General features: G+C 33.3%; 2 protein-coding genes across 2 annotated transcripts; both read right to left on the bottom strand.

The window, feature by feature from the left end:
* Positions 1–1,605: 1,605 nt before the first annotated feature.
* LOC106720584 (odorant receptor 13a) lies at positions 1,606–5,575 on the bottom strand. The gene is made up of 9 exons (XM_014515304.2): positions 5,461–5,575; positions 4,692–4,879; positions 4,451–4,614; positions 3,740–3,987; positions 3,393–3,489; positions 2,937–3,036; positions 2,374–2,481; positions 1,914–2,078; positions 1,606–1,659 (listed from the first exon to the last, which is right to left on the bottom strand). The coding sequence occupies exons 1-9, from the start codon at positions 5,573–5,575 to the stop codon at positions 1,606–1,608; spliced, it is 1,239 nt and encodes a 412-aa protein (XP_014370790.2).
* A 1,144-nt stretch (positions 5,576–6,719) lies between these two features.
* LOC106720690 (proton-associated sugar transporter A) lies at positions 6,720–14,627 on the bottom strand. Its single transcript, XM_014515436.2, has 9 exons — positions 14,399–14,627; positions 13,841–14,103; positions 13,240–13,479; positions 10,825–10,926; positions 10,307–10,554; positions 9,964–10,176; positions 9,737–9,867; positions 9,096–9,270; positions 6,720–6,983 (listed from the first exon to the last, which is right to left on the bottom strand). Exons 1-9 carry the CDS (start codon positions 14,611–14,613, stop codon positions 6,765–6,767), a joined length of 1,806 nt encoding a protein of 601 aa, XP_014370922.2. The 5' UTR covers positions 14,614–14,627; the 3' UTR covers positions 6,720–6,764.
* Between the last annotated feature and the right edge of the window lie 6,969 nt (positions 14,628–21,596).

Below are 21,596 nucleotides of genomic sequence, written 5' to 3' on the forward strand. Positions count from 1 at the left end.
TGTTTTACAAGTATTTTATTCGATGATTTTACTATGTGTTCTCTATATTAAGCATTGGTAAGTCTTTCTGTTCGGAATGTATGAAATATAAAAATTAAATATTTATAAATGTCACAATATGAACATCGTATTTAGCACTTAGTTATAAATTGTGGTTTGTTGAAAATGTTCAGAATATCATGCCAAGGTCACGTTTACCACATGTTGGGCATTACACCAGTCACAGTCATAGTCTATTCAAGGTTTCCTTATGACGAAAAGTAGCTACATATGGTCTTACTAACATATACAGTGTGTTATACTTTTATCCGGAATTCCGATCCATATTTTGAACAATATACAGACTACACAATACACACGTAAACTCGTAAATTCTAAAAAAAATGTTTTTCACATTGCTTCACTATCATTACGTATCACTATCATCATATATCATCACCCTATCCTTATCACACTCACGCAGATTCCTAGAATAAATTGAGTGTACATTTTATTACACAATTTACACAAAATAACTGAAACTAAGTATAGTAATGGCCACAATATATGGAATTTAAATGTCCTCTGTTTACGGCGTTGAATCGAACCGAGATATATAATATTTATTTGTGACTTCTTATGTTATGTAATAATAGTCGGAATATATTTGTTCATACAGGTTTTAACAGACAAAATTAACTTCATGAAACACAACTTGAACACAATGCTTCGGTAGTGACAAGTTCCAGCACATAGTAAGGTAATATGAAACTCTAAGTGCTTTAAGTTTATTACACTTGCTTCGTTGAGCGCAAAAGTTATACAACAATACTTCACTAACTTATATTCAATTATCAAATGGATAATATTTATTTACATATTAATAAGGTTAACATAAATAATGTAAAATATCGTAAGGATAAATGTAGCATTCAAAATAAATGTTAAAAATGAAAATGAATGAAAAAATGCATTATCTTTTTTTTTATGGGCGGCGCTATGCCGCCCTCTCGTTCCCCTAACATGTGTGGGTCAGGGACCTGGGGTTTTCTCTTTATTTCTTTATTTTTTAAAATGTAAATTACTTTATGTACAGTCAATCTTATAACTAACTGTTTAAAATTCCTAAATACTATGTACATGCGTTACCTTTCCGATACAATTCTTTTATGACTCTATTAGAGAGAATACATTCTTAATTTTACAATGTAATTTTAATGATGTTTTATCAAGGCTAGGTCCTTTATCACTTTGTATCAAATTCTCTTTACAGTCCGTAAATGAATGTATTTAAGTAGCGCCCTAACATAATATCTTCCTCGCCATAAAGTCCGTTGCTATTAAAGAACCCAAATTTTATAGTCTGTAATAAAACACGAAGGCAGCTTTTGACTTTCTAGAATATAGCCATAAAATGATCTAATTTAGATCGATGTAAAGATACTTTTAATTCTTGTCACTTCACTAATAATGTTAAATAATTAATATTAAATAGGCAAATACAAAAAAGTTAAATTATTTGAACATGTCTTTATTTTTATTTAAATCACTGTTTTCTTACATCATTGAAGTATTTCCACACACGTCAAGGGGAAATGGTAAAATGTAAAGAAAGGTAATGACGCATTAATCTTGAAAGCGAAGCAAAACAGTCAGCGTGCTGTAGGATGTTTTCATCAACTGCAAACAAAACAATAAATAACCATCATTTTTAAGAAAACATTAAAAATACCTAATATCATATACCTACCTCAAATTCGAAATTTAACAAATCTTTTCCCTTTTTATTTCAAAAGTTCTAATGCTCTCAAATGTGTAAATGGCTATTGAAATTCACAGTTAAAATTAATATCTCATTTTGCAAACATTTCTGTTAACTGGATTTGTTATCGTCACAATTTAACATTTAATGTACATCACCATAATGTTTTTACCGTAGTAAATGTGACAAGTGATAGATCAAAGAATCCACCAGCGGTCAAAGCGAGCGACTTTTGAGCGCGCGCAATAACGAACATGATTCTCGGACGTACTCCCTGCACGAGCGCGACGCCGGACTCCCAGTTAGAACAATATACTGCATTACTTATTTTCTCACTCTAGAATTTTAAAGCTTTAGGTTAAATTTATTTAAGCAAACAGTAGTTTCGACAGTGGTAAAGTGATGAACATATTTGTAACCTAATTTTCATTGAAGATTCACAGAAGGACAGCGGGTGTACAAGATCAATGAAAATCAAAACAAAATGATGTTAAATTATCAAGTAGATCAATCAGAATCAACATTACATCATTAACAAGCATCCGTCGTGGAAATTGGGTTGAATGTGAATTTTCGTATTAATTAAAAAGGGTCAAAGGCGCGAGGGTTACGATCAAAATAAAACATCTGACCTGAATCTTAATTTCATCGCACCATCGGCAGAATAAAAACAATTCGAACACGTTGTAACCCAAATACAGGAGGCTTGCCAAAAATTTTGTAATACTAATTTTCACGGTCTGTAATTGAGAACATATTAATTAACAAAAGCTTTTGTACTCGCGCTAATGGATAAATTTGTTTAAATAATATTTATGGATTCATATCATATTTCAAGATCAAATTAAAATCACTGACTTCATTCATATTTAAGAAACTGCTTTATTTGACAAAATTTTAAACCACAAGTAAATCTAGTCGTGCAATAATAGTGACTCAGGGATTTCCTAAAGATTATTTTAGACCAGACCCAACTCTTCCAGTGCCTAAACCTACCATATCTCGGTAGTAAAGAGTAGGAGGACCTATGAATATTTTGAAATATCTTGGCGGCTCAATCATCGGCGAGCTGCGCAGTGCCCTCCTCCCGCACCCCGCTACACCTAAAATTGTGTTCTGCGCAGCGACTCGAACTTAAGAGCCGCCAAGATATCTGAAAAACATTATACTCAAATTGAAATCTAAAGCATAGTACCAATGCAACTTGATATCCAGCAAGACAGATCAGCATACCGCTAGAGGCAAGCTGACACAGCATCGGCAAGCTCAATGTGTTCCTCAGCTTCATTGAATTCCTTCAATAATAAATTGTAAATATCGAAGATTATTATTACCTAACTATTATTATTCTCTCTATCAACATTATTATTATCTAAGTATGTCCACATATTTGTTTGGTACAAATGTGTACAGAAAATTTAAATGAAAACAAAATTGTTGTTATGTAAAACTAGCTTTTACCCGCGACTCCGTCCGCGCGGAATAAAAAAATGCACACAAGATAAAAAAGTTCCTATGTCCGTCTCCTAATTCTAAGCTACCTCCCCATCAATTTTAAGCTAAATGAGTTCGACCGATCTTGAGTTATAAATAGTGTAACTAACACGACTTTCTTTTATATATATAGATTTAAAGTATATCGTAAGCTTACTTCAAAATGAATTTATGCTGGTCAATAAGATTATCAAATCTTTTTAAGTATTTCATCTTGAATTTGTTATTTAAATGTAACTTTGTATGCCCAAGACCTGGAATAAAATAACGTTTAATTCTGAATTTAGATGACGTCAAATGTATGTGTTGACCGTTTCCTTTCTTCACCTCTTTTGTGTGTAAATTATATATTTTTTTTATATAAGAGAAGGGGGCAGACGATCGGCGCGAACACCGAAGTGATCATCGACGCCCATGGACATCCGCAACACTAAGAGAATTGCAGATGCGTCGCCGGCCTTTAAGAAAGATATAATAAAATTGACTTACATTAAGCTACATTACCTTTGTATGAACAATCAGCGACAATGTTCTCGAAACAATTCGCTAAGACAGTGTACTGGCAAATAAGATGTATCAAATGTGCTTGTAATATGATATCGTTCACCATTACGAATAATCCTATTTCATTAAAAGCTAGAACCGTTGCAAGGTAAGTTGGGGGATATAGCGTAGGATTGCGAAAATCATAGGGCAGTCGCAATGTTACAACCAGATTGTACTCCACATCGTCCACCAACGGGTAGACATACCTGGAAATACAGTTCCTGTATTATAAACTCAATGTCAAAACTAAGAAGCACAATTACTCCTAACGATGTAAAGCTAGATTTTCTAATATAGCGTACGTTCTCGTTTTTTCTAGCTAAACGTTACTCATTAACAAAAGTGTAACCGAATGAAAGCTGATAAAATATGTTGTTAAACGTTTTCTTTTCTTTTATTTCATATCTCGCGCTTTAATAATTTAGAAGGAATTGGAATTTCAAAATTTTACTAATCAGTTTTGACATCACGTATCATTTGTAACATTTATAACAAACTAATTGTCGCCCGCGACTCCGTCTGCACGGAATAAAAAAAACTGCATTAGTAGGCTATGTATTCTTCCAGACTATGTTCTACGCATCAAGATCCGTTGATCCGTCCATCCATATAAACTTTCGCATTTATAATATTAGTAAGAACACAAATACTAGTATCATAGTACATTACCATATTGACAACGTACACATTCCTAGTGCAAGCAGTAACCTCAAGTATTTCTCATTTTCAGATGCCCAAAAGTCAACTAGTTTCTTTCTTTGCTTAGTTGATATGTCGAAATTCCTTACTTGGGTAGAAGCTACCAGTTTCTTGTAGAACACCTTATTAGAGGCCTTAAAAATCGTCAATATGCAATAAACAAACAAACCTATCTTTATAATTTTGTATTGGTTTAACGTAATATATTTACCATATTCCTATATCTATAGACAGCAATTAAGTGTATAATAGTGACATTTATATTGGCTATGATTCCATCTAGACTGTCAGCTTCGGTCACCAGGTTCCAAAGTTCGGCGCAAATAAATAAACCTATTATTGATTTCATAATTGTGCTGTAAATTGCATAAAATATACCACATTCGATTGTGGAAAGACCTGCAAAGGACCAAAAATTATAAATCTGCTTTTGTTTTTCAACCTGCATTTTTTATCTACAAATATTTTTTACTGCTTGCATGTCGGTCTTGTTGGCCAATTACGACATGACTGATTTGGTATAAGTTAAATATCGATTGGTTAATACGAGACCTTGTCTTTTATGTACTTTATGGATACAAATAACACAGGATGTTGTTTATATGAACTTAATAATTTCCCATCGATTCATTCAATATTTAGAAGTAAAAAAATAATATTTTTTTGAATTAATAACATTAATATAATTTAAACTTAAGCTGCAAAAATATATAATTAACTTACTCAATTTTTTTTTTGTAACGGGTGCATCAAAAGAATTTAAATTGTATTAAAATTACATAATGGACTAGTGGTCGCCCGCGACTCCGTCCGAGGGTATGAAAAATAGATAGTAGCCGATTATTACACCTACTGAATATACATATAAAATTTTATAAAAATCGGTCAAGCCGTTTCAAAGGAATATGGTAACTAACATTGTGACACGAAATTTTTTTCTTATTGTTTTATAACTTATTATATTAGATTATTACATTTACCTATTATATAGACAAGTCTATATGTAGTTCCGAAAAATGCTTTTTCCAATGTCCCGCACGACTCCAAAGCTCGAGGCGGTGTTAGTTTTATCCAAGCAAATTTTAACATTTCCATTGCTTGTGTTCGTCGCTAAAACTACACACGAACTGTTCACAATTTAAAAATACACAAATGTATATTTAAATACCTTTAGTGCAAATGTTTCATGATTATATTTGTATTGACATAACTGTATACGATTGGAAATTTTCTGATGGTCACGTATTTTCCTTTTATAGGCAGAAAAATTTGCAAATTCAGTTTTTTATATGCTTCAAATCTTTACCGTGAAATTTAGACTTAACATCTATACAAATACTCAGCGATATAAAATATTATATTCTCTAATATCTGGTCCTGTTTTATTATGAACCTGCTAAAAGTTTGAATTTATCATATTCTTAAAACTTTAAAGACTTGAGGTCTTTTATGACTATTCTAAGTATGGGATGTGCTGTTTAAATAAATATAGTTCGTTATAGTATAATTTTATTTAACAATATGATATTAATATCACAAAAATTTGAGATCAATTCACGTTTAGATTATAAACACATAAATTTTATTACAACATTTTTAAAATCTCACATTAATATTTAATATGATCTCTGAACATTATTCTAAAATACATAATTTTAATATTAGTTCTAAAGAGAGCCGGTTTTTTTCTTTTAATTGTAACTTGAAATTGATTGATCTTTGTGCTTACTCCTGCCATATCTTTTCATGTTAACGCTTGTTACGTTATGTTCAAAACAATAACAATATGCCTATAATCAAGCTACACCACTACTACTACTACTACTACTACTACTACTACTACTATTCAAACTCGTAACGCCCACTGCTGGGCATAGGCCTCCCCCAAAGATCGCCACGATGATCTGTCCTATGCAACCCGCATCCAGGATACTCCCGCAACCTTGCCAGATCATCGGTCCATCTTGCGGGAGGCCTGCCCACGCTGCGTCAACCTGTACGTGGCCGCCATTCCAATATTTTGCTTAACAGGTTTTCGTAAAACTTGAAATTAAATCGTATTTTAATAATTATTTTAATTTGATGTTAATGACAGAATACTTTACTGGTACAAACATTAGTTACAAGTTATTAACTACAATAGTTCTTATCCAATTATTGCTAACACTCAAACTTGTCTATACCATATACATAATTATTACGAATTAATTTGCTAAGCCTAACTTATTGGAATGTTTGAAGTAATAACGAAAATATTTGAACAATCAACAGATCAAAGTAACAATTACAGATCAAGGTAAGTAATCTTGGTGGCAGTGAAGGCAGCCGCGCCAGCTAATACGGCAGCTACAGTGACTACAGCTGCTGTAGATCCCATCGCCTTTACAGCGAAACCCATGATGAAGCTGACCAACAGCTGCGCCACGAACACACAGCTGCTCACTACTGCCACGTCTGTCCCGATGCCACGCTCCTCCCCGCTACCACCACCACTACTGTCCCACTGAAAGTACAGAGTGTAGTGTTAGCGTTTAAATGGTTAACAAGCTAATTATCGCTATTATATTATAATCCAGGCTAAGATAACTGAGGTACACGCTAGCACAGCATCTATTGCACGAATTGGTCAGCTCGCCTGGTACAATACCACAACCACACAGAATATAGGCGTGAAGTAGTAGCAATTCCGCGTTTCGTCTCATGAGTACGGTGTCGGAGGCCTAACTTTAGTCTTCTTTCCCTTCCCACCCTTTTCAAGGAAATGAAGGGGAAGCGGATTTGGCGGAGGAGGAGACGCTTAGGAAATGGAAATGTTCTCTTTCTGTGCGTCCCCTTCTCCGTCAATAAAAGTTTGGCAACACATCTGCAATTGCGGATGTCAGATGATATTTAAGATAGAAAAAAAAATCACAGCTCTAAGTTCATACAAATTTATCGAACGCATTAATCATTCACAAATAAACGGCACCGCACAAACGTGTATTTCAATCAGTTTGTAAAGAACACTTCGACGAAAGTTAATTACAAGTCAGCGACAATGTACGAGTAAATCTGTTTGACGCGTTGTCGTGTCGTGTCGTCTAAATTATGCAGTCGTCGTCGCCGGATCGCGAGGTAACCACAGTCTTTGCATATTTTATATTTATGCGATGCTTCGTTTGCGGTATTGAACCTACATACTGATAATTGTTTGAAGTCTTACACGACTTGAAACGATAAAGATTGGAAAAGATTAAAATTTTAGCGCATTCCAAACCATATCATATTGTTGGTAAATGAGCACAACCCAAATGCTCAGAGCCCACAGCGGAGAAATAATTTTAGTTTACTCGGCAACTGCCACCTTTTTAAGTTCCACAAATGGCTGACGTAAGACTCACGCGCATCTAAAACTGTGTAGGTAACCGAAGGGTTCTTTATTTTACCAAAGCATTGATAGCCCCCTAATTATTTTGTAATAAAGGATGGAGTTTAATTTTGTTGTTAGATGCAAGGTTAATTTTCTGTAACTGGCATACCGAGAACTAACGTAACTGTACATAAATGATTTCCCCGACTTGCTCTGTTGTGCATTACCTTGGTTTGATTTTGATTTACTTGAAATAACTGTCGTGTTATCGGTTATTTACGAGTGTTAAAACTTGATTTAATTTAATTTCATGTATACTGTAATTACAGGCATAATTTAATATAACATAAGATTTTTCTTTTCATTCAAAAATTGATATCTTCATTGTTTTTAGTTTTGTGCATTAGTTCTGTTGGAAATTATGGAAAATCAGAATCCCGTTGTTAAAGCACTCTCAACATTTGAGCATTTGCTTTGTGCTTTCTGTGAACTGCATTGCCTGTTGTTCAACAGGCTAACAATACTTGTGAATTTGATAAATTAACGAATTCACGAGAACATGCTATCAACAAATGAAAATCAAAACGTACACGCAAGTTTGCGACCCAAGACTACGATTGCGTCGTTATATTTCAGACAATAACAACAAAACATAAACTTAATTTTTGTTACCAACTTAGAATACGAAGACGTAAGAAATACATTTTTTTAGGATATCCACATAATTACATAACATTAATTACGTTATATAAAAAAATTCTGATCTTTTACCTTTTCGTTAACTTATTTTTTATATTTTTTGTTACTTTACAGACAAAAAAAGAAATGTCAACGACAACCGAAGTAGTAAAAAATATTTTATGTACTTATAGTAATCAATGTAGCGATAAATGGGCTTTTCCATCAATGTTCTACTTTATAGTTTCCGACGGATCTTATCTTAAAAGATCAATCAGTACCTTTCGGTGTTTACAATTACTAGATTTGTACATTTTGTATTCCAAAGGATTATTTAACACAACTTTATCATGGATTGCCAATGCCCAAACATTACAAAAAAAATTAGTTATTTCAATTTTTTCCATAGATCTTCATAGTAAAGAAGAAGTCATTCCCCCACACAGAGTAGTTAATTAATAAGGTCCCTAAGTGTAGATTTAGTAGTATAAATCTACACAAAACAATGTTACAACTTTCACCGACTTAAGTTTAGCAGTCATTTATGTGTGATTGGAGCAGAAAATCATATAAACACGGAATAATTACCATTCCCGTTGCGTGATAGTGTGCCACCAACAGATAGGGCATGGTGAAGAGTGTGGAGTACATGACACCCGCCGTCCAACTAAAGAGGATGACTGCGGCTCGCGCTCGCAGCAAGCTCAGTAACATCATGCCACAGCTGTACGTGCACAGACCGCCTACGTACACCTTCTTTGCTCTGGAATTGAGAATTATCGAACGTTGAGGTACCAGGCAAACATAAAAGATATAAAGATATTCTAAGACGTAATACATAAGCACTTATTGATTTTTTATAATCTCGTGGAAGCCAGACAACTTAACTCGTGTCTGGTCGTCTTCGTCAAAGTCAAGGGCCGTCTGATCCCATTACAAGAAGAAAGTTATTTCTAGACATTTCAAGTTGAAGGGTAGTGTAGTATAACTTCCTTGTTGTAATACTCTAAGCTGTTATAATATAAAGCCTTGTACTTGATTTATAATAATTTCTTCCTGATTCCGATGCGGATTTATAATTTTTGCTTATAAATAAATATGTAAACAAATAATTTTATATCTATAGAAAATCCGTAAGGGTTGTCCGGAGGTTTTATTCGTGATCTATTGTTTTGGAAGCAGATTTTATTAACACATGCAAGTGGATTGTCATTTAATATATAACTTACCCAAGCCTTTTTATGAGTTTTTCAATAATAGTTGAGTAGCACGCGCATGAGAGCGAATACATCGCCATGCCCCAGCAGCCGAACCGAACGCCAGCCTCGTACTCTACTCTGCTCGGACTGCCCACCGGCGCCTGGAAGATATGAATAGCAAATATATATTAGTGTAACTTTAATAAGTGAAAGTGATAGGCACCAGATAAATTTAAAAATGATATAGTCTAACTTACAGCAGGATTTCCACCGAACACAGCCTCGCCTACAAAGTCCGTAAAGTAGAGTGAATAACAGACGTGCGCCATCCAGCAGAATAGATTCGTCAAGCAGACCACGCGAAGTGAGTTTGGCATCACCACTATAGACTTTAGGTAATGTCGCAATGACAAAGGTTCACCTCCATGAGGGAGCTCCGGAACGTTAAGTGTTATATTGGTAATTTCATCCTAGAATTTAACAACCAATAATTCATTTTAAAAAGTTATAAACCTGACAGATAAACGAATTAACTAACCAAGATTTGAGTAGCAAAATCGGTGGTTAATTTTAATATTTGCGGTGTAAACTGAGCCTTACCTCCGGTTGATTCAAAGCGCCGTACGATGTATTTTCTACCTTTAAACCATTTTTCTCAACATCCTCATCTTCAGCGTCGAAGCTCTCTCGCAGGCGTTCACACTGAGCTGGTTTCCTGAGCTCTTCATTACCATGCAGCTCGCTCAGAGGAATCTCTTTGAAGCTGGTCACGGTGGCAGACACGCACGCGATAAAAATGATAGTGATAAGAGAAAACACCGCCCTCACATGCCCACCGAAGATGGCTCCTGGAGAAATTTACGAATTAATTTTGTAAAATAAATTTAATCTAGTATGGGTACAAAGTAATTTAGAACGTAATTACGATTTCCACAAGACGTACCGATTATCTTGTCAAGATTGCGACAGTTCAATGGATGAGGTAAACAAAGACTGATCTTGAAACGAATCACGGTAAGTTTTTTTAGGACTGTTGGGTAAAATATTGTGGTTTCAGTATAATCCTGTTCATTAGTCAAAGAGAACGTTAAAAAACTATGAAACAAAATTTTAATTACCAAGTGTAGTTTCATCCCAATTTATTCCACCTAAAGCGTATCCCATGAAACCTCCCAAACCGGCCATGATGGTAAAGGTGCTGAGTCCTCTTGCATGGTCCTCTGAAAATGTTGTTGTTCATTTAAGTATAGTTTGATTTGCAACGTTACGAATTAAGAAGAATTCTATAGTATTTTTAGTTTAGTTATTAATTGTACTTATAAAGTAGCCTATGCGTTCTTTCAGACTATGTTCTATATCTGTGCCAAATTTCATCAAGATCCGTTGAGCCGTTTCGGAGATACCTTCAAACAAACATCCATCTAAACATTTGCATTTATAAAATTAGTAAGATTAATTAGTCCTTGTAGAAATTTCCTTTGATGATTTTAATTTACGTAGATATATAAAGCAAACGTTATTCCTAATCATAAAATAAATATTTTATTATGATAGTGTAACATATATTTGGGTTCTTAAAAAATTATTTACTTATATCAGTAAAATAAATCATCATGACAGCGAGACAATGTGACACTGATGTTTACATCGCGTTTTTGCATTGTAATATTAGCAAATATATTTTAATCATATTGTTTAAACAAAGTAATTGTTTGCCGAAACACACCGGACTGTTGTTACCTTAATAATCAGAGGCACTTACTTTATCATGGCAAATATTCAAAACTAGTTGTATTAAGTTATTGATAAACGCAGTGTGACCGAAATTTATTAAGCTTCAACTCACATTTCAAGACTGGACAAATAAAACTCGAAATGTATGTATGAAACATATCACCATCCCTTTCATAATTTTTGACAAAACGTAGATAACGATATGTTTTGGTGTTTAGTCACTAAACACATGTTTAGTCGCTAAAGTTAATAAACGAGGGTTAAATAAAGACAAATTTAAGGATTACATTGTATTTTTCTTTTAAAACCCGAAATGTAGAAACCTTATCATGAAACATATAATCTACTAAAACAAAGAATTCACACACTTTATTACAACCATTGATTTACAAAAGACAAACCAAATAGAACATTTAAAATGTGCATTACAATAAAGAACAAATGCGAGTTTACTCCACCTCATTTTTATATCAGCACACAAATTAACCATGAACTACATAGCTTGAATAAATTACGACAATCAGTTGGTTAAAGTGGGAAAAACACGAAAATGAAATCTCGCCTTAGATAAATCAATCATGACTGGTGATACTGATAAAGTGGTTCATTTTTACGAATACCAAATTCAACAGAATCACTCAGTCACATGCCGTGACGTGGTACCAAGAGTAAATGTTTAATTGTATTAAGATCTATCAATCTAGGTTAAGGATACGCTACCGGTGATATGCAAATATTTCCGGCGAAAAACTTATAGATAACACTATTTTTTTGTTGAAATCTTTTTATGTTTTACAAATGTAAATATTGCTACTGAATGATAATGAAGCTAACGTTTCTAGAATAGGGAAAATGAATACAACACAGAAACAAACTTGAACGTGGTAATTTCGCACTGAGAAAATGCCACGTAAAGAAACAAAGAAGAATATTTGTTACCACAGATAAAACATTTAGAAGACACAAACTTGATATAAAATTGTGACAAAAGGAAGCAAATGTACATTTATTGAAAAGGATAAGATCGAATGTGTAACACTTGAACACATAATTTGTGGAAATCAAAGAGTTAAATGAATATCTAAAACCAACAAAGATATCTGATTAAAGGAATTGATTCAACGCTTTGTAGTATCAATTAGTTATCTATTTTAGTAGACATTTTATATATAAGTATGATCAAGGCTTACACCTCTACAATGTTTTATAAACAACTACTTTCCAGATGAAATCATTCATCCGACGGGAATAGAAAATTGATCTATATGTCACAATGCCATTACGTATTTTTGTAAATTGTGAGATTTTAATCGACGAAGGAGATATAAATAGAAAGTTTGTATTAATCATATTTCTATTTGAGGTAAGATAAGTGACGATGGCTCATCCACTTCACTTCGGTGTGAGTGCGTGTTGATCCAGTTTGTTATGATGTTTGTTATGAAAGGAATTGAAATAATCCACGTGAGCGTAACGTGCCTTCGTTAGATTGGAATTCTTAAATCATTTTTGTCAAAATTCGTATTAGATCAAAAGGATTGTGATTTCGTCTATTACAATATCCGGTTAAGTTAAACTGGTCACTATCTCTTTTCATCCTATTTTGTTTTATGTCAGTCTTTCTTATTTATATTGATTTCTTTAATTGACTCTAATGAAAGGAATTGAAATAATAAAGAAACGATTTCGAAGACACAATATATAATTAAAACAATTTTTACTTGACACTAAACTTAGTTATATTTAAGAAAATATATATAATTTACCTAAATCTAAAAACGGAATATAGGTGTACTTACCTGGTACAGTTACATCGAGGAGATAAGCCCTCGCAGGGCTCTGACATGCGTCAGCATCAAAATCCAAGAACACAGTACCAAGAACTGTAAAGAACACACCCCAAGGGTGGTGACTGGTTCCTGGATTATCCAACACTGAGCTCCGAGGGCCCAACACCGCGGGGACCTCAGTTCTGTTTATTGTACCCAGGTCCCCCAGAGCATATCCTATTGATTCTCCATTAGGTACTAATATTAGACCTGGAAAGTATATTTTTATGATTTGAATTTTAAGATTTTCTGTAAGTATATATTAATAGGTTAATGGCTAATTAGCAAGTTATTGCATTCTTGATAGACTGTGAACATATTGTTATAAAATGAGCTCTACTAACGCGAAGCCTTAGAAGTTAGATTATAAAATATACTCGTATGTAATTAACGTTTATATATGTATTGGAGAAGTACATATTAAAGTCAATATTAAGTAGGTATTTAGTTGAATAACTTATACGAGCAATGTATCTACAATATATGTATGTTGATAAATCAAAAGAAGTATACAAGAACCGTGACAAATTAAAATCTCTGCCACTGCACTCCATCTGTACATGAACCTCACCTAATAGCACTCCGATTGACATGAGGACAATGAAAGGTCTTCTCCTTCCAAACTTGGAGTTGCATCTGTCACTTAATGAGCCGAGGAGTGGTGTCATGAAGAACCCGATCATGGGTGACAGTGCCCACACCAGCGTCATCTGTTGATGCGGCACGCCTATCTGCAGCAACGTGGGTGACACGAAGGCAGTCTCCCCCGCATATGAAAACTCAATGCCCATCACTGCAGCTGATATTCTCATCAGTTCTATCCGGCTTTTACGTCTACGTCAAACATAGAATAGAATAGAGAATTCTAGAAGGTGTCTTATTTATGGAATGAAATTTCCAGGGTATAAAGTTAGTCTATAAAAATAAATATCGATAGTAATCCTTTACAGGAAACTAAGTACCTATTAAGAGAAATGAGAAAATGTAACTTAGTCTCAATCACCACTATTTTTTATTAAATTAATGTATAATGATTTACACTTTTCTAGTACAATAGGCCTATATAAGGTAATGTAAAGTAAAAAAAATCCACATCCTTATCCAGGTAATTGTCTTAATTATAATGTACCTGTATAAATCGCTGTATTCACCAGCATCGCCGTCTTGGGTCACTCGTTCTGGTGCATCTTCAGATGACGGTATACCGAAGAATGTTTCCCGGAACACCTCCCTGATACCTCTAGGATGTTCTTCCTTCCACTGTACAAATCTCTCACGACAATTCTCCTTTGCACAATGCAACCTTCCTGTTATACCCTGGTATTCATTTAACTTTTCTGCCATGGTAAAGTCAACTATTAAACGACTCAATTAATTCATAACCATTTAACATTAAATGAGGAAAAAATATTAGATTTTACAGAAAGATGTAGTTAAAAAAGGGTTTTTAAATGTATGTGTACATTTTAAGATGTGAAAACTTCCTCAACATTTAACGATGGAAGTTGTTTGTGGAGTGCGATATCGGTCAGTGTGAAGCTCGCCCGCGGGCTCGGGTGACGGAAGTGGACTAGAGCGCGCGCGCCGCCCGCCGGCCTCCGCCCTCGCCTTCGCAGCACCGCCGCCCGCCCTATCATTAATAAAGACGGTAGAAGTGACATGTTTGTTTCGAAGAATAATAAATTTATTTTTAAACATTGTTGGATCGCAGTTATCATAAACCTTGGACACTGCTGTACAAAAACATATTATATCTGTTTACAGAAAAGGTTGTCAAATTATGTTTTTGTACATGTTGTTCGGTGGTGGAAACACATGATTATGTTTTATTGATCATAGAATTAATAAAAAATACTTAAGTGTATAATAACAACAACTTCGATTCATATCGCACGCCTATTCATTACTGCAAATTCATAACAACTTAACTGAAAAACAAGATTTTGTTTTCTCAGCAAATCTATAAAGCGTTATCTTCTCCATACAGCTATCATCTACGTCACAGATTACCGTTGATTGATGTAACAATCCACTGTCACCTATGAACACACACTTTTTAACAATTTTACATAGTAACTGAGATTGTACCTAAAAATAACTGACAAACTGATACGAATGGAAAAATTAGATAATAAAAAGATATAATTTCAAATTAAATTAAAAGAAATAATGTATATATAAATAACTTTATTGAAATAAATAACTTTCTGGTGGACCTATCACGAATGTTTGTGACATCGCTGCCGTATCGTATTCGTCAATTCGTCAATTTTGACAACATTAGTACGAGATTTTTGGTCTACTTTACGCCTGAAAAATTAAAAAAGGCACAAATTTTCTCGATGACGATACTATGACAATTATCACAAATACTCGTGCTAGTCCCACTGAAATCATTAAAATTTGACATATTGACAAAACTTCTTATATAAAGTAATATTTCTAAGTAAGCCGTCTGAGAGATTACGTTTATTGCGGCCCGGGGGACAACCAACCGATTCCTTTCTACAATACGGCCCTAAGTAAACAATGAAATTGTCAGCCCGACATATTGCTTTCTTTTCTTAGTTCACAATCTAATGTATAGACAGACAAATTTATTTCACCCGGTGAGCGTAAGTGAAACTATAGACCGACAAAATTATCTGACCCGGTGGGCACAAGTCAAACTAAATTGTGACAGCTCAGACTAGACTAGCGACCCTCTGTTAAAAATTATTTTGTATTGTAGCTGTCTTGGCATGTTTTTATGACGTTTTCTGTGCCTTTCTGATAGAACTAACCTCAATAGCAGCGCCTATTTTTAGCTGACTTCGAAAAGAAGTAGGTTATCAATTCGGCTGTATTTTGTTATGTGTGTTACCGCTTAAGTCCTCCTCTAGTGCTCCGATTTTGATAAAAAAAAAATGTAATCGAAAGGTAGTGCTAACAGGTGGGTTCCATTTGTTTAACGACCCAGATAAGCTTGTTTCAATCTCATAAGATCTTTGTCGTACTTTTGCTGTCATGTCATGCCTGTCTTATATGTAATTTTCTATGTCTAAGTAAGTTTTACATATTTTCTTACTGCGATAGTAGCGCTTCTTTCACCGGACCAGATAAATTTGTAGCACTATAAGCCTACAAAGATTGAATTTACTGCATGAAACTGTTTGCGATGATCTTTATTGTGTTTTTATTGTGTCGCATCCGTTCCTATTTACAGCCAGTTACGTTAGATTTGTATTTGTGTAATGTTCGTAGAATTGTTTACAATTTCATAATACTATCCAATATCGGTAAAAGTAGAAGTTGTCCAGGTCAACAGAAGACTCGGCGGGGATGTACAATCACGTCGAACAGGAAATATATGACAATAAACTGAGTTGAATTCTTAATTTTGTGGTTATGTAACACAATATATTAGTTAATATTAAAATTCAAAATTATTTAACAATACTTCGAGACAAGTCTAAAGTCATTTGTTAACCTTCTTCACATCATTATCAATATAAAATATGTTCAGAAATGTTTACCGGTAGCTATGAAAGATTGCTCTACGTTATTTACATAGAAATTATCTATTTAAATGAGATTAACATTGTATTGTTAATTAAATACACGCAAAAGAAACAAGGCTGGCTCCCGCACGATCCTTTACAACCCCTAGTGTAGTAACAAAAGAACTACGTATATGTGTTTTGTACCGAGACTCATTTAAATATCTTTGTGTAGAGACCACTGTTAATGAAATGATATTGAATACGACGTAGGAAACGTTAAACGAGACAGATTTATTACGAACCATTCAATTTCAAATTGTAGCGTGAACTTTTTAATTCTAAATTATGTTACTTCATTTGTTTTATGTCTGACTATTACTTAATTTTTGACTAAATTGATAATCAAAAGTTGTCGAACCAGGAGTAACAGTAATCTCTTATTCTCCATCCCCTCCTCGTCTGTTTTATCTTTTGGCGTTTCTTTCTATTCCTCGTACATAAGCTGACCAATCGTGTACACATTTGTAGGTGAACTTCTATAGCCTAAACGGCTGAAATCATTTTAACGAGTAGGTAATTAGATTCGTATTTTCCTCCTTTGTGTTAGTTATGTTGGGCCGTAGTAAAAAAATTAGTTAGTTTGTTAAATAATTGCTAATAGTTGAATGTTACGTCATCATCAAATGGCACGTTTAGCTAACAGCAATCAGTACAAATGCAACTAGTATCTAACGACGTACATCCAAGTGTATTTGCCTAAGTAAGGCTTATTTGTTCTGGAATATGTTACTTATAGCGCCAAGAGCAGTATCGTTACACAAATACTAATGATTTATTAACGGTTATTTAAAATGAAATTAATGGATTGCGACCCAGAGATTTATAAATAAGATAACTGCCTATGTTCTAATGCATCTTGTTACGCAAAAGACGTGTTTTATTCAATGGAAACACTGAAGGTCACGTTCATTACCGTGTCCGCACACGAATAATTCCCCTGGCCGCACAGACGACCTCGCGGATCAATCACCTGGTGACAGGCGACAGGTTATTAAAAAAGCAAACTGATAACGCTCCACAAAAGAACGGCCCGCGACGAACTTATTTGAAAATGGAATTGTTTGTTTTTTTACGAGAAAGAATACTTTTTTTTTATAAATATTCTTGAATTCTATTATTTTCATTTATTCCAGGAAATGTTCTTTAAAAGGTTATTCGTTTCAGTCATGAACCGAAGAAGATTTGAATACGGTAACGTAAAAGAAAACTAAAAAGAAACCATAATGTCAAATCAATAACCTTTAAATTAACCTAAAAAACAAGTTAGAATGGATGTAAGCAAACCAAAATCAGATCTCTATAATGCTCTATATACATTAATCAAAACTACCACATTTAGAACAATGAGACTGAAATATTTGCGAAAAGATTTAGATTTGATAAAACTTCCTGCTTTGCATATAAATCATCAGTCATGAAAGTATCATGTCGTGATAATAAAATCTATGAGATAAAGGTATGACAAATCTTATTTTTATCAGAAATTTTGACAGATGTTTCTTTTAGAATATATTTGGAAATATTTTACATCATCCTATTTAATATTTGACATCGTATTTAAAATATCTTACTAATAATTAGACTAAACTGTGGGTCTAGTATGAACCTTGTATAGTGGGCCTCGTGACAATCGTTTTCGTATGTTCATCGTCAATTATTTTAAAATTAGTATGAGATTTTTGATGTATTTTACGTCCAATAGAGGGCGCTTATAAATTTTAATACAATTTTTTTTCGATGATGATACGTTAGCGATGGTCACAATTGGAATGTTATTAAACTTTTTGGATAATCATACTAATATTATAAATGCGAATGTTTAGATGTATGGATGTTTGTTCGAAGGTATCTCCAAAACGGCTCAACGGATCTCGATGAAATTTGGCATAGATGTAGAATACAGTCCGAAAGAACACATAGGCTACTATTTTTTTTTAATTGTGCACGGACTGAGTCGTTGGCGACTTCAGAAGGATAATTTGACACTTTTTTGTTTACTTAGTATAAAAACTAACAATTTTATGAATCAAAATTTGTTTGTAAATCTTTAGACCCTAGAAAAAAGGAATTGAATATTACCAAATGAATTAATTTTAGGACTAAAGTCGCGTGAACGAGCTGGTTATTAATTGAAGAATTTAGATCCAACATTCAAACATTTTTACTTAAAGTAATATGTCACCTGAAAAATTTCTACAAAACCATTTCTTTCCTAAGTTATATTGTAGTTTTTCAGAACGACATTTTTATAATGTAGTCAGTCGTATGTAAGTGAGCTATGAGTTAATAGGATTGATATGTTTTAGGGCTTCATCAGACGTGGCTAAACGCGGCTTTGTACCTTCTATACTATACGTTTTAACGTGACACTGATATATCTAGTATGAATTTATATTATATATAATTATCGTATTATTTTAATTAAAAATAGCTACTACTTCTAATAATATAGGAAGACAGATATTTTAAATTTAACTCCAATGATTAGAGCTCATTGGTGTAAATCTATCTATATATATATATATATATATATATATATATATATAAAAGAAAGTCGTGTTAGTTACACTATTTATAACTCAAGATTGGTCAAACTGATTTAGCTGAAAATTGATGGGGAGGTAGCTTAGAACTAGGAGACGGACATAGGAACTTTTTATCTTGTGTGCATTTTTTTTATTCCGCGCGAATGGAGTCGCGGGTAAAAGCTAGTATAACTATATATATAAAAGAAAGTCGTGTTAGTTACACTATTTATAACTCAAGAACGGCTGAATCGATTTGACTGAAAATTTGTGGGAAGGTAGCTTAGAACCAGGAAACGGACATAGGATAATTTTTACCCCGTTTTCTATTTTTTATTTCGCGCGGACGGAGTCGCGTGTAAAAGCTAGTTATTTATAAGTCTAAGGACCTATTGACCATTAAACGGCTAATGGCAGTAACACAGATTGTGAGTAGTAATTTTTTTATCATAAAATAAGATTTATAAAAACACACAAAACCAGTTCTTGCAATGGCAATGTGTCACTTTTTTCTACAGCGAGTTTGAAATATACAATCAGGAAAATATTTACATCCGTCCGTGCAGGAAACTATAACTATGTCCTAATACAGGCTTCTCGCATCCAACGTCATTTGTACGTAATTGTAGGGAAAGAATTGAGTGTCTTTCTTGTTCCGATCGTACTTTGATAAAACTTATTCATTGATATTTCCTTTATTGATATAACTAAATTTAATTGATCACTTTGTTGTTGACTGAATTGTTATTAGATATTGAAACCGTTAATTCGATTTAGCATAATTAAAATCCAATTAAGGTTATGTAATACCGCCAATACTATATTTAAGGCATATAATGACGAATTCTAACTTGTTATTTACTTAAATTTACATAACTTTTTATTTATAGGTTTTAGACTTAGCATTTATTCCAAATTTAAATTAATAAGAAAGATTGAAAGAACTTGTATTTGCTTTTTTTATACAGTAAAAATGTAGATTATTAATATCACCCGTAACTTAAATATCAATAAGGATTTATCAATGTTCACATATAATGGTGTTCCAAACATTCCTAGTAATTTTGAGCTCTATGCGAATTATTGTAACTTTAATATTTAAATTGACCGGATCAAAATTATTTAATAACTAGCTGTCGCCAGCGACTCCGTCTGCGCGGAATTAAAAAAAACATAATAAGTAGCCTATGTGTTCTTCCAGACTACGATCTACATCTATGCCAAATTTCATCAAGATCTGTTGAGCCTTTCTGGAGATACCTTCAAACAAACATCTAACCATCCATCCATACAAACATTCGCATTTATAATATTAGTGAGATTAACTAGGATTGATTTAAGTCTGCATACAACTTTCTTGTACATAACATTAATATGATACAAAGTATTTGATCGACATAAACAGAAGTATACTATAATGGTATTTCGTAATGCAACAAGGAGGTCGAGGATTTCGTGTCGATTTGTTTCCTTTAAATGATTTTTATTATTCCCTCCGCAGACATCGCTGACCCTCCGGCTTATTACGTGGCTTGTATTACCTAATTTCACACCACTTCAACTGATACTTGCAACTTGTAAACAATCAATTGAAATGTATTAAGTATCGATTGATAGTTAGTTAAAAAAACTATTGCATTTTCTTTTATAAGGGCTATGAGGATGTTATATATTTAGTAAAAAAATTCAGTCGAATTGATAACCTCCTTTTTTTTGAAGTCGGCTAAAAATACTAGCTTTTGCCCGCGACTTTGTCCGCGCGGATTTAAAAAAAACTTTATAAGAAGCATATGTCTTCTGCCAGACTATGTTCTACATATGTGCCAAATTTCATCAAGATATGTTGAGCCGCTCTAAACATTCGCATTTATAATATTAGTAAAACAAGTAAAATTGTTTTATACAATTATATTAATTACCGTAATTTATCAAATGAAAGTGTTGTCTATGATAGGTACACACAAAAGTTTATCGAAGTTGACATTTATTTTAAGGCAATTAAGAATAATAATAAAAAGTAAGTTTACATATTTAAATTTTTCAATATATTTTTACCTTAACATTTCAATACGGATTTATATCATTTCGTCCAGTGTAAGGACACTCGTTAGTTATTCAATTGAATGTCGAAATGGTACCCTAAGGACACGGGCATCATTGTTTTGCATACAAATATATGTCGTTATTCTAATAGCATATTGAGTTATAAAGTTTTGATTGTAAACATCGTTTGTTCTTACACTTACTTATATAAATTTTT

This window comes from Papilio machaon, chromosome 8 (genome assembly GCF_912999745.1).
Source record: "Papilio machaon chromosome 8, ilPapMach1.1, whole genome shotgun sequence".
Lineage (NCBI taxonomy): Eukaryota > Metazoa > Arthropoda > Insecta > Lepidoptera > Papilionidae > Papilio > Papilio machaon.

Coding starts and splice junctions, on each gene's coding strand:
- LOC106720584 (XM_014515304.2), bottom strand. CDS start 5,575: ATGGAAATGTTAAAATTTGCTTGGATAAAACTAACACCGCCTCGAGCT. Junction 4,880..5,460: donor TAGACTTGTCTATATAATAG/GTAAATGTAATA, acceptor GGTCCTTTGCAG/GTCTTTCCACAATCGAATGT. Junction 1,660..1,913: donor CACTTGTCACATTTACTACG/GTAAAAACATTA, acceptor TTTTGTTTGCAG/TTGATGAAAACATCCTACAG.
- LOC106720690 (XM_014515436.2), bottom strand. CDS start 14,613: ATGGCAGAAAAGTTAAATGAATACCAGGGTATAACAGGAAGGTTGCAT. Junction 10,927..13,239: donor CCTCGATGTAACTGTACCAG/GTAAGTACACCT, acceptor CAACATTTTCAG/AGGACCATGCAAGAGGACTC. Junction 9,868..9,963: donor TGTTCGGTGGAAATCCTGCT/GTAAGTTAGACT, acceptor CATATCTTCCAG/GCGCCGGTGGGCAGTCCGAG.